We start from the raw sequence: 12,901 nt of genomic DNA on the forward strand, positions 1-12,901 counted from the left end.
TTCCAATCAGCTGGCCTGCCTGCTCCACCAGATGCCCACTAAAATGGTACCTTAATAAAGCAACGACTTCCTTTGCTGCATAAAGCTAAATACCTTTTAAAATTTAGAGTTGTTGGTAACTATCTGCAAGGGATGATCTGTATGGAAAGTGAGGAAGATAATACACAAACTCGCTGGGCAACAAGGTTTTGTTTGCTTTCTTAGTACTCAGGGGCCAGATTCTGCAAGGATGAAGGTTTCCAGACCACATCTTCACAGTGCCCCAGTGAGAGATGGCAGTGTTACCACCTCTGATTTAAACAACTATCATCTCTGCATATGTATTTTTTACATACATATATGTGTGTTCAGGAAGAAAATGGCAGTGCTGGGAAAAAAAACCCTACCTTTTTGTACTTCTAAAATAACTTACTTCTCTCTACAAATGCTAATACTAGCTGAGCTTTGACATGTAGAAACACTCAAAATTAGTTACCTGCTAGTGTGATTGCATGCTTGGCTAAAATCCTTTTAATAATATCCACCACTGCCTGGTTAATTCTTATTTGCCATGTAAAGACTATGCCCCACGTAGGAACTGCTGCTGCCAAAAGTTTTTCTATAAGTTATGCTCATCCTCTGTCTCAGGCTAATAGCTAAATATTACTCTATATACAGCTCTTCTCAATGGTCAAGACTAAAGCCCCCAAACCACTTCATTCTCAGAACAGTGTTCTGTCAGCTGGATCATGCATTCCTGTTGTGTGGAGTCACTCATATGACACAGAAAAGCTACCTTAAAAATACAGAGAGGTAAAAAGTCTCATCTTCAAAAATATTACAAAAGGCACATCCTGTATATGACAGTCCTCAATGGACAAGGAAGTGGTGGAAGGGTGGGGAAAGCCTAGGATAAGTTTAATTCTCTTTGCAAATGGAGTAAAGCTGCCCTAATCTCATTTTCCTGGGAGAGAATTCAGTGATAAATGGTTCTGTGTAATATGCTGAGCCATCACCACACTGGAGCCATTTATCACTCTGAATGCACAGAGGCAAATGTGATTATTATTTAAATAAACTACAACTGCCCCCTGCTCTGTCCTCCATGTGTATAACCTGCAGCCTTCATTCATCTTAGAGAAGTTAAATCTTAAAATGACTAAGCTGATCCATTTCCTTTTTAAATGATGCCAAGCACACTACTGAAAAGGGGAAAACATGATGACGTCTCTTCTGTGAGTCATTTTTCTCCTCAGCCCTAGTGCCTGGGATGCTCCTGACAACTTCTGCATCCTTGAAGTGAGAGCAACCCATGGCAGCTTTGGGATCAAGAAGGATGCAGAACAGGGGAGGCTAGCACGGCTGGGCAGCAATGAGGGCTATTGCTGCAGCTTGTGTAACTTGTGTGGACTGTGCTGAGTCATGTTCAGCAATATCCATGGCATACCACGTGCACAAAGCAAGCACAGTATGATGCCCCTTTATAGTCATCTTTTTTTTTTTATCCAGTTCTACTCTGGGGACTGGTTTTGATCTTTTTATACTGGCCCAGGTGCAATCAGACTTAGACCTCCCCTACTGGCTGCTGATAATGCTGACAATTTATGCAGCTGCTGAAGCACAGGCAATTCTTCAAACTTCTTTTGCACACACCTGGGGACCATCAGCTCAGGCAATGATAGATAACATTGCTTTGGCTGCCCAAGACTGAGAAATGGCCGTGAAATTTTCCAAGGATCTCAGTGATATATCCTGGAACTGACTAATGCTGGGCTTCTAACACTGAACTCAAATGAAAACAGGGTTTAGGAAATAGCTTGCTTAGCATATAGGTACCATTGTGTCATTAAGAGGTGCAGGTCTGAGTGTAGTGAAGGGGGCAGAAGGACTTTCATTTTGCTCAGGCTTGGGAGCACTCTGTGTCGGAGCACATCTCTATGCCAAGGCAGCCCTCTGTGGCACTACCTGGGGGAGCTGTGTCCTCATACACCCACTGCAGCTATCCCAGCAGGCTCTGCTGCATCCAACACACACTTCATGTCTTGACATAAGCTTGCAAAGATCATCTGAGGTATCTGAATGTCTTGTATAATCATGATTAACATAAGCGGAAAAAAGCCCTTTTTGAAAAACAGCACAGGACTTGATTTGCACATACTGAGCGAGTGGCAGTAAACACTTCGTGTGTAGGATAAATCTGTCTTTCTTTCTGTGATAGCGACTTGTAGGTGTTATTGTCAAGTGCTAAAAATAATGTAATACAGTCAAAAAGCAAACTCAGGCTGCATTAGGTACTACCCACTATCATTACTCCTTCCTCCAACACTGGTGAAATGCTCTCATAGACTATCCGCACAGTCTCTCTGGACAGCCTGAGTTCTTCTGACTATTGAGACCTATAGCTGTCCTGTGTATTGAATTTTAAAGTAAGGAGAGGCTGTCTAAATTGAATTACTCAACACAGTGTTAGTTAAGTGTCTCTTGTGAGCAAGCAGGGGGACAAACTCCCAGGTAGTTGTGCTTTTTTCCTTACCTGAACTCCTTTTTCACAGTTCTCAGCAAGCCAGGTCCCTCGAGGCGGAGTGTGACATTTTCCAGGGTTTGTCTCAGAGGATTGGTGAATTCCACAGTCACAGACATTTCTTTACCAACTACTGTCTCACCTTGGGTCTGCAAGACATGGAAAGAGCAACTCTCCACAAGTTGATAATAATAAGATGCCACATGGAGAAATCTGCAGGTTTAATTACACAGTGCTTGCTAGGAAGAAGAGGAGGGGGAACGGAACACAAAGCAAAGCAGCAAAGCAGAGGACGCCTAGTTAGGAGAAAATTGTTGATTGGGCCTATAGGTACCACTGCAGATTTTTCTACCCATTGCAATTTTCCCTCAAGCCACGTGGCATGTCAAAATGCAGGCTTTCGTTTCCATAGAGAAAACAGAAATCACTGTACGCCGTCCTGGAGCTGAGTGTCCAGATGAGAGCGAGACTGGCGGAAAGAGCCTCTCTTCCACATTCTGCCTTTCTCGCCAGGCTCCCCCCCACCATGAAGTTCATGGCATGCTCAGGATGTAAGCTCCAGAAGAGAGAAGCAGGTCTCACCCTAAATCAGAAACACCAGGTCACATTGCTTGCACCCCCCCAAAAGTGTTGTGCTCATCCTCTTCCTGCCTTGCAACCGCCTCTCATGCTCTGAAGGGTTTCTAACCCTGTGCATGCACTCTATGTAGACCCAAAAGCCAGTTGTCCTCCAAAACCCTTACACAGTGAAAAAGCAATACATTTTGCTATGAAAAATATTAAACCACAAAACTGATGAGCACGTTGACTTCCACATGTGTTACAGTACACAGCTTAAGGAATCTGTCTGTCCCTTCAGATCAGTGTCAGAAGTACAGCTGCCTAGAAAATATCTCCAAACAAAAGTGGTTTTAAACAAAGTCTACATGCATGGAGATTTTGTTCCTCCTTGCCCCCCCATAAACACAACATTTTTCCAAGAAAAGAAAAGGCTCAGGCAAGGATTTTCAACCTTTTGCTGGCAGATCCCAGCTGGTCCATGGACTATTTTAAAGGGCTTTGAGAAAGGTAACTAAGAAAACCAATCATCTTGTCAATAGATTTAAAGGGGGCCTGCAGCCCTATGGCAAGTTTTGAAGGCACACGACGGTTGCAAAAATCTGGAAAGACGGGTCTAAGGGATCCCTTTGGACCAGATACGGGTATATTGACTGGAGCAAAAGATAAGATGCTCACAGGTAAGCTAACAACAGCATTTAGCCTTCTGAATTTGCAAAAAGACACGAGTGGCATTTTCAGAAGTCCTAGCTCAATTAGAGGTCTTATGTCCTCCTTATCTTAATTGCCCATTTAAGATCATTGTTTCATGGAAACATTCAAAATCATCCTGAACTCCCACACATGCAGCTGAGACTATGATATATATTTGCTGAACTTATTTTTTTTTAGCTGGTCTCAAGCTAAATTAGAATAGGGCATAATTTCCTCAACTGTTAACTCTGGCACTCTCCTTAGCCCAACAGAAAGATCAAAGGGGCACCTGAAGACATGAAGGGAAATACTTTTTTTGTTCTTCTCTGTTACTCTCATACTAAGAACTCCAGTCTGTCAGTCACATTCAATGAAGAAATCTGACAAGAAAGCTAGGGAAACAGATTTCTTAAAAAAGCAATGAAGCAAAGTTTCCTAAATGAATACATAGGTGTATATATACGTGCACACACACTCTCTTAAAAAAATCCTGTTATTCAAATTTCAGCATATTTTCTACACATCACAGTGAAGCACAGAAGAGACAAACTCAGTTTTCCTAGAAACCATGGTTATTGTACAACAACCTATCCTACACACTAAATATCCATTCTTCATAACAGTAGGGAGGATGAACTATTTTGAAGCTGAAACTGGGAATGCTGCTGAAGATGTTTTGTTTTAAGTATTGAATTGAAAGAACTCTCTGCTTTTAAAATCTGGTTATTGAAGACAGGTATTTGAAGTAGATTTTATCTATATTGTTTGCCTTCTCTAACACACTCAGGAAACCAAAAAATTTTGTTTGAAAATACCAACAATCTGATTAGATCATTGTGACATTTCTGCAGACCATGAAATGGAGTGGATTTTTGCAAACTTCACTGTAGTTTGAAACTATGTTTTTAAAAAGTACTTTCTGCAGAAGACTACGGTTACTACATAAATTATTATATGGAGATCTGAACGCTGGTTCAAATGAATATACAGGGAGAAATAGGTCTATAAACTTAGATTTATTTCAAGGTTCTGAATTTTAGGGAGCTGCAAAGCTTCCTGAACAGGTGTTCTGATTTTTTTTTTTATTATTAGGAGAAAAGCAGATACAAATGACATCATTCAAAGCAGATGAAGGATCAGCACTTTTGAAAATGAGGCAATTTATTTGGATGCCAACTTATGAGTTGAGAACTCTAAATCTCAGCCCTGCTTTCGTTACACATGATAGGGTCCTTGTCCTATCACAAGCATTACACTTCTACATTGTAATAAGTACTGTCTGCAAAATTGCTTGAACTTTTGGGGAACTCCACTGACAGTACATTCACAGAGTGACAGCAAAGCACTGAAATCCTGAAAGCATGGTCTCAAATCAGTGCTGCCCATCCAAGTCCGGAGAAGCTTCCCACAACACCTGCAGGAGCTTTCTGAGCAAATTCACCTCAACAGCTATGTCCTTCATTCTTCAGCAAGAGGTCTCTGTGTTGTGTTGCTTTGAATATAATAGACTTCTGAAGTAAAGACTTGAAAGACTTGAGTAAGTAATCGCTCTTAACCTTTGAGTTACTCAAGCTTTCTCAGGTATTTTACCCTCCCTCCTTACTTCAGCCCTCCCCTACCAGTGATGCTGCCAGCCTCAGACTTTAATGTAGGGATACTTAGCACAATATACAACATACCTGTACAACCATGTGCATTCCAGGCAGCCACTGCTTTATAAGGCCCTTGTTAGACTGAAGGTCTAACTTGCACACTCACACATACATCCCCATTTCCAGAATTCAACATGAAGCCTTGTAGAGAACAGCCCACAGGCATGGTGGTCACTCCCTTTCTCCCCAGTCCTGAGCTACCTTGATTCGCAGGGCAGGAATTTCCAGGACTGTCGCCTTCTGCATGGCCAGAATCTTCCCTGTTTCATTGATCCGTGCTGTCACAAAGAAATGAAAGGAGGCTTGGTCCAGCAGGTCACTCAGATACTCATTTGATTTGACCACAACATCAAAAGCACTGGCTAAGGGGAAAAAGAAAGAAGAAAAAGACATCTGAAGCAATCCAATGGTTAACTATTCCTTCCCCCATGTCCAGTGGTGGTTGCATGAGTTCCTCGGAATAAATGACTTCTATTTTTTATTGCCCAAACTATCTTAAATTCTTTACCTCATCTTTCCACTCTCATCTTGCTCTCTTTCTTTTTAGGCCATGAGCTCTATGGGACAAGGGCTGGTTTGTGCATAACCTCTAGGTTGTGCTCATCACCATGGAACCAGGTCCCTGCTGAAGATCTTCAGGCATTACCACAAAATAAGTGAAAAGCAAGGCTGGCAATAAATATCTACTGGGCATGTAGATACAAATCAGTTTTTGAGTGTCATCCCTGTAAACATCTGCTCTTTCATTTTATTCCTTCATTTTCTCTGCCTTATTTTGTGGCAGAGGAATGCCACCAGGGATGCCACCAGAGCAGCTACTGTAGGTTGTGAGTCCACATAGGCTACTTGGGAGACCACCTGCTTTCCAAGGCATGTCTGGATGTCTGCCTTTGTTCTACAATGGATGTGCCTGCAAAATTTAGCCAGAAGGTCCTCCTGTCACCAGCATGCCCTCCAGAGAGCTTTCATGTGCTCCCTGATGATAATTATTGGAAGGAAGGAGATGAAGGGAATCGTTAATTTTAATTATATTGAACTGCAGTTCCCAGGCTAACAATGGTGTGAGAATGTGATGCAGAGAAGCAGACGTGCTAACTAAGTGACCAGGCAGAATATGTAGATCTGGAGCTCTTGCCTCTATAAACGTTCATTATAACCCTAGTAAAGATACCAAGACCTCCCATCTGTTAACTCTGATTATTGTTGTTATCCATTGTTAGTATTGTATTTGTGAGCTACACTGTACACACTGAGATAAGCAAACACAGTCGGGTAAATGACATTCACCCCTTTTCACTCTTTTAATCACTCACATCAAAACCAGTTCCTTGAGTTGGTTTCAAAGCTATTTGCTTAGTGACCACCTGACCTGGATTTACCAGGCCAACCTGGAATTTACTTCATGTGCTCCCTGTCCTTCCCTCAGTCTTCCTCTGTATCTCTTCTAAAAGAATTTACCATTGTACCCCAAACTGTAAATTATAAATCAGGCAAGGTATTTATCATCTCTGTAAAGTAAAGTAAATAAATAAATAAAAAAAATACAGACTAAGAGAAATTTACATTACAGTGGAAGTAAAGATGAACTTTTCTGTTTAAATCTAATCACTACGGGTCAGGGGCGGGGAATAAAAGGAATAATAGTCTTCCATTCCCTTAGCACTGACTCTGCTGGTAAGTTGCCAGTGCTACTTACCGCACCTGGGAAAGCCAAGGGAGACACAACACCAAGGTGCCTTACAGCCCTTCAAAAAACCAGAGGGAACTAAACATAACTGAGTAGATACAAAAGCAACTTTCAAAGCACTGGAAAGTTTAAGCCATTCAAATCCTCAAAGAAGTTTTCAGCCCACACGAGTCCTTTAATCACTGTTCTGAAAATCATGCATTCATTTCCCGTTTGCAAACTTAGTTTGCTTCATTTTTTCAACAGCATAAGCTGAAAGAATGACTTTGACACTTCTTTATTATACTGTATTTTTTTGTTACCCCTGTATGCATAGACACATCTCTTACCATGAACAAACCTACAAAATCTGCCTGACTGCCTCAAAAGGTATGCTATCATCATACCCTTGACGGGGTATTCTCCCACAACTGCAAACTATCACCCTGCCACTCTTTGCACTGCCCACCTGCTCAAACACTCTTCCTGATTGCACATGTACTTCCTTCTGAGGCAAAGCTAAAATAATTCAAGTTCAGGTTTTATGTATCTTCTTCAAAGATGGCATAACCAGTGAAGCGTTTTTTCTCCTTTTGTGGGACAAAGTGCTCCATGGCAGCTCAGCTATAAGCTTATTTCCACCCTGAAAGGTGATAATATCTTAAAACATGCTTCTTTGGCCATAGACAGTGATGGGGACATACTTTTGGTACCTAGGCAAAAAAAAAAAAATCATGTTCTGTTCCCTCTGGTGCCTGTCACTAGTCTGTGTTCACTTGCCATCAGTCAAGTTAGAGTTTCCAGCACAGTTTCAAGATGCTTTTTACAAATGATTTACTTAACTTAGAAAAAATGCATTATGAGGCTCAGTGATGCTTAAACATCAACTGTTCATTCCATTTCTTGCACAGAGGAGATAGATGAACCTCAAAGCACTACAGAAGCTGTGTTTTAGGTAATGGTACCTTACACAAACTTTTGGTGTAAAAGCAGATTTTTTCCCTGTCAGAGTAGTGGTGTAGAATTTAGACCAAGCCGTTTAAATTGATTATTATTTTTACTGTATCCAGCCAAATGTCACAAAAATTACACATCAAGTATTTAGTAATGGATGTAAGGCAATATAAAAGCCCACCCTGTGTTTTTATAGGCTGTATTGGAACAATCCAAGGCAACCCAAATTCAGGCCATTTCCAGACCACTTGCAAATGAGTTGGAGGGTTAGGAAGAACCAGCAAGCAGTTCTCAGGGCTTTGTTATAGATGAAGGAGAGAATTTTTATTAACCTTCACCTACAGAACCCTCTAAGTGGACTTCTGCTTCATGGAGATTAACCAACTCAAAACCAAAATATCCAGCTTTAGATGAAACTTGAAATTTCTTCATGGCACAGTGGGAACTGTGATTCTACGGAAGCTTCTCACAGAGAGAAACCCCATCCTTTTTGAGGAGAGAGGGCTTGCAGTGTCTCCTGAGCTGGGATGAGACAGACAAGACAGATGAAAATCTTGGGGTCAGTTAAGGTTGCTGCGAACCAGCACCAGACCCAGATCAGGAAGCCCATACTTTGGCCTCCTAGGGTCCTGCCACTCCTGTTGTGCTCAGCAGAGACTGCTTTTGCCCAGTAGCACCACCAAGAAGGTAAAATGATTGTTCCTGACTTTCTCAGTAGGGAACTCAAGAAGAGGATCCTCTGACTAAGCCTCCATAAGAACACATTCTATTCAATTTTGCTGAGTTGAAGGCACTGACCCAGGAGCACAAGCCAAATAGAAACCCAAGTGATTGGCAGTCACTTTTTACTGAAGAAGCCAGGCATCTACAACCAGCCTGCTCCATGGTGCTTTGGAGTACAGCAGGTCCTCAATACTTGCTGACTGTTTTCCAAATGAGGCTGCCATGGTTGACAGGAAATAAATTGGTTATGTCCAAAATAAAAAAGGAGACGATTCCTTTTCTTTGAACAATGCAAAATCCTGCCATCAGACTGATGAGCAAGGCTTCCATGAACTGCTTTTCTCATGAGAAGACAGGGACAGGATCTCCTCATCACAGTCCAGAGGTCACTAGGAAAACCGAACCCTGCATCTGTAAAAATAACCCAATTTTGGGCTGCCTGCCATGCTGACAAATGTCCCAGCTCTATAATGGCACTTTCTAGTTACAGATCAATTTTTTAGACCACTGTAAATACAAAATCCTGAACCTCCCAGTTTTCCAAAACTTGAAGTTCACTTGGATCCACTCAGCTTGTCAGCTTGTTTCAGGAAAGATAACATATTCACTTTTTCATTCCTGTAAATGATACCCTGGGGAACTTGAACTTTTCCTTCACTGGCTGAGATACTGTTGGGAGACTAAAGATATGAAAAATGATACTTTGCAGCTTAATACCTGCACTCCTTTTCTTTCTTTCGTATTAAATAAGAAACATGAACAGTTCCTAGACCTGCAGCTTGGTGTAAGAGAGCATTATGCAAGGAGCAACAGCCTGAATAGAACAGCCTCATCTCTAAATGACACTGGTAGCAGGGCCAGAGTTGGAAGTGAAGCCTCCTGATACCCAACAGAGTATCCTAGCCCTAGCTAGTAGAATTAACTCTGATTAGAGAGCATTGGTTGGAGACATTGGTGACAGTTAACAATACAAAGCAAAAAAAGCTAGCAGGTTTGAAAAAGATTATACAAGTCTTACATGAGAAAGGTTCCAGTTTTGCACTGAAAGAGTGTTTCTTGAATTCATTTTTTGTGACTCCTGTATAAAATACAATGTTGCCTGAAAGGTATGTAGTAGCAGTGTAGTAGTTGCCACTTTTGTTCCTGAAAGTTACAGTGACTTTAAAGTCACTGCCAAGGATTGCTTTTTGCACTTGGAAGTCCATGTCAACATCTCTCTGTGGCTGATATGCAGCATCTTGGGTAGTTTGCTTTTTAACACCATACATCACAGCAGTCTCAAGAGCCAGTCTCTCTTCCTCTGAGCCTAGAAATGAATGAAAATCCAATTTAGATGGGAAGAAGGGGTACTGCACAAGCCCACTCACCAATATCATGGGTGCATCTTCCATGAGTTGTGGCAGCTAAAATGAATTGATGAGGATGACGAACCTTCCTGTGGTGAAGACAATATTAATAGAACTTCCAAGGGAGCTGGTCTTAAAAATTTAAGCCATATCAGATAAATTGACCTAGCTTAATTGATATTAATACACTGATGTACTCTGTGCAAACATCTGGCTTGAGCAAGGAATATCTAAACAGCTGCACAAAAAGCCTTGATTTATTTTGAATGCTTTGAGTTTCTTCTTTTATTTTCACTGCAGCTCAGTCCAAAGCATTTCTGAGCAGCAAAGTCTGTGCTGTTATCCAGGCATCTGCAGAGTTTCTAGGATGGAGTTACAAACAAAAAGTTCCAGAGGGCACCTTGGCAGCTTTTCATGTAGCTCCTTCAGTGCCAGAGGTCTGCAAATTCACCATCCAAGTTCTGACTGAGGTAAATCTACATTGGCACCATCCCATCCAAATTCAGATTACCTTCTCGGAACTTGTACTCCTCAGTAATGTCCAGCATTCCATCACCCCCAACTTCCTTGGTCACAATCAACTGGCCAATATGGTTTGTATCAATTTTTTCTACCACTTGGGCTCCGTTTCTCTCCCTTCTTGAGTAAACAATATCACTATTCACCTAGAAAATTAAATGAAAAAGGATTGAGATACATGGAAGTAGAGAAAAGAAGGAAAGTCAGCCTAGCTCTCCTCAAAACAATGGAATGCTGACATAAAGTCCCACTTGCATCAAAGTCCTTTGTTTAGAATTAGTCTTGCATTATAATAATAACTAGATTAATTTCACTGTTTGCAACACCAGAACAACAAACAGTGTAAACTTAAGTGGGCTACAGAGATGCTGTTTGGACTTGGGGAGAACATTCTGCACATTCCTTGCAGCAGAAAGCTTTAGACTGTACAGACAGGAATGCATCATAGATAAAATACCTTTTTTCTCTTTTGTCCTAAGCTATATTTAATTAAATTACTACAGCTGCTGCAATTCCGGACAAAACAGCTCTGGTGGTGCAAGAGGTTAAAACTCCAGATCAGGCCCTCTTGCTCCCCATGGAGATTTTTCCCTCTCAGATCTGGCAGTCAAACCATCCATGTGAGCTCTCCTGGACCCACTGCAGACAAAATTAACGTGGTGAGCAAAGACCTCTTTAAAATCACTGCATCCATTTTGACTGAAATAAGCAAAGGAGCCTTAACATAAGCAGCTTTGCTGGGAAGCCTGAGAAGGAGGTTACAGCTAACAAGGGATGAAGATGAGCAGCTAGAGCTAGTTACTCATTTGCCAGCCTAGCTGGAATCTGGGAAGGATAAATGACAACAACTTGCAGTTTCATTGGAGCCAGAGAAGCTTTTACTCCTTCGTACACAGTTGAGATTAGAGACATCTCTGTCATTCATTAGAGCCCTACCACACTTACTGGCCTGCATGTCAAAATATAATTGTGAGGTTTTACTTTGATGTGGAGTATACATGAAGTAATAAGCTGCAGAGGAGCCCTATCTTCTTTCTCATCTATGGTACCACTGATATTACTAAATGCACTAAAAATTTTCAGGTATGTACCTCAGCATAGACAAAAGGAGCATCGAATTGGAAGCAAACATGACCATGTTTAATGGCTTGAACTGAGGTTGGGCCACACCTGTACATACCTGTGGAGAGAAGAGAGATAAAGTGAGAAATTAAATTAATTAAAAAGCAGGTCAAAGTGATACATTTTCTCAAAGTAAAAGGATTCTTAGTGTTTTCTGAATCCTTTTAATAGTTTACAGAAACTTCTGACCAAGGAGTGAAAAGCTTAATACTGTTGTCAGCCCTCTGAACGACAGAGACTCAAGTCTAAAACAACATAATGGTTTGATACCTTAATGGCACCGTAAACTCCACTCTAAGTCTTAAGTGCTTGTAGTCTTAAGTTAAAGCTGGTTTTACTTAAAGAAAATAATTTTGGGAGGGCTCATACCACAGATTGTGAAAGAGCTCACCACAAATTTGCTAAGAACGCCTTTTAAGAACTGGAAAATTAAAGACTGGGTAGAAATAGTAGTTGCTTTTCACTTTTTCTCTCCTGCCTACTGCCAGAAGTTTATCAAGGGCTGCAGAAACTGACTGATATATACTGAGGGAGAATTAATTTGGTCAGGCTCCTGCATAGGTTCTCTGAAGTTTTAGAAGCCATCTTCTGGCAACAAAACTACATCTCTTTAGTAGAAAGCAGGGCCATTTTTATGCAAGATTTTGTGCACATACACCATGAGCAGTATTATAATGAGGACAGATTTATTTTAGAGCTCAAAATAAATCAGAAGGTGGCCCTGAGCACAAGTGAGTGCGGATATCAAGTGAAAGAGGTTGTCACTAGCCATATGGTAGCACTGGCTCAGCTATTGTCACTTCATTGTTTACCACAAAGGACCCAAGAATTGGAAAGAAAGCTAACGAGGACTTCAAGCAATATTACCATCGCTGGTTTCTTGGGGTGTTGCATCAACAACCTGCCATCCTCCAAAACCAACAGGAAGATCAGGTCTGGTCATCCAAGCTTCATTCCAGCAATGATAGTTCCTTAGACAAGAAATGAGGCCAGACTATTAAATTCTTGGAAAGAAACATGCTGACTAAACAATCTATGTATTTATGTCCTGCCATTGCTTCAATAACAACATTTGCCAATTTAGGGGTGAAAAAGTCAGCTCTTTTTAGAGAGTAGTTTTTTAGATCTAAAGGTTTGATACTTATCTGTTAAATCTTAAGGCCATAAT

The 12,901-nt window shown here is 41.2% G+C and overlaps 1 protein-coding gene across 3 annotated transcripts in view; it reads right to left on the reverse strand.

Annotated features, from left to right (window-relative positions):
- Positions 1–12,901, reverse strand: part of F13A1 (coagulation factor XIII A chain) — a 75,996-nt gene that overhangs the window by 16,913 nt on the left and 46,182 nt on the right. For 2 of the 3 annotated variants that reach the window (XM_054058637.1, XM_009564176.2), the window contains exons 9-14: positions 12,601–12,704; positions 11,703–11,791; positions 10,604–10,757; positions 9,765–10,052; positions 5,605–5,765; positions 2,513–2,649 (exon numbers count right to left, since the gene is read on the reverse strand). In XM_054058637.1, the coding sequence (XP_053914612.1) occupies positions 2,513–2,649; positions 5,605–5,765; positions 9,765–10,052; positions 10,604–10,757; positions 11,703–11,791; positions 12,601–12,704 (933 nt within the window). The remainder of the gene's footprint in view (positions 1–2,512; positions 2,650–5,604; positions 5,766–9,764; positions 10,053–10,603; positions 10,758–11,702; positions 11,792–12,600; positions 12,705–12,901) is intronic. The other variant, XM_054058638.1, reaches the window with a different exon arrangement.

This window comes from Cuculus canorus, chromosome 2 (genome assembly GCF_017976375.1).
Source record: "Cuculus canorus isolate bCucCan1 chromosome 2, bCucCan1.pri, whole genome shotgun sequence".
NCBI lineage: Eukaryota > Metazoa > Chordata > Aves > Cuculiformes > Cuculidae > Cuculus > Cuculus canorus.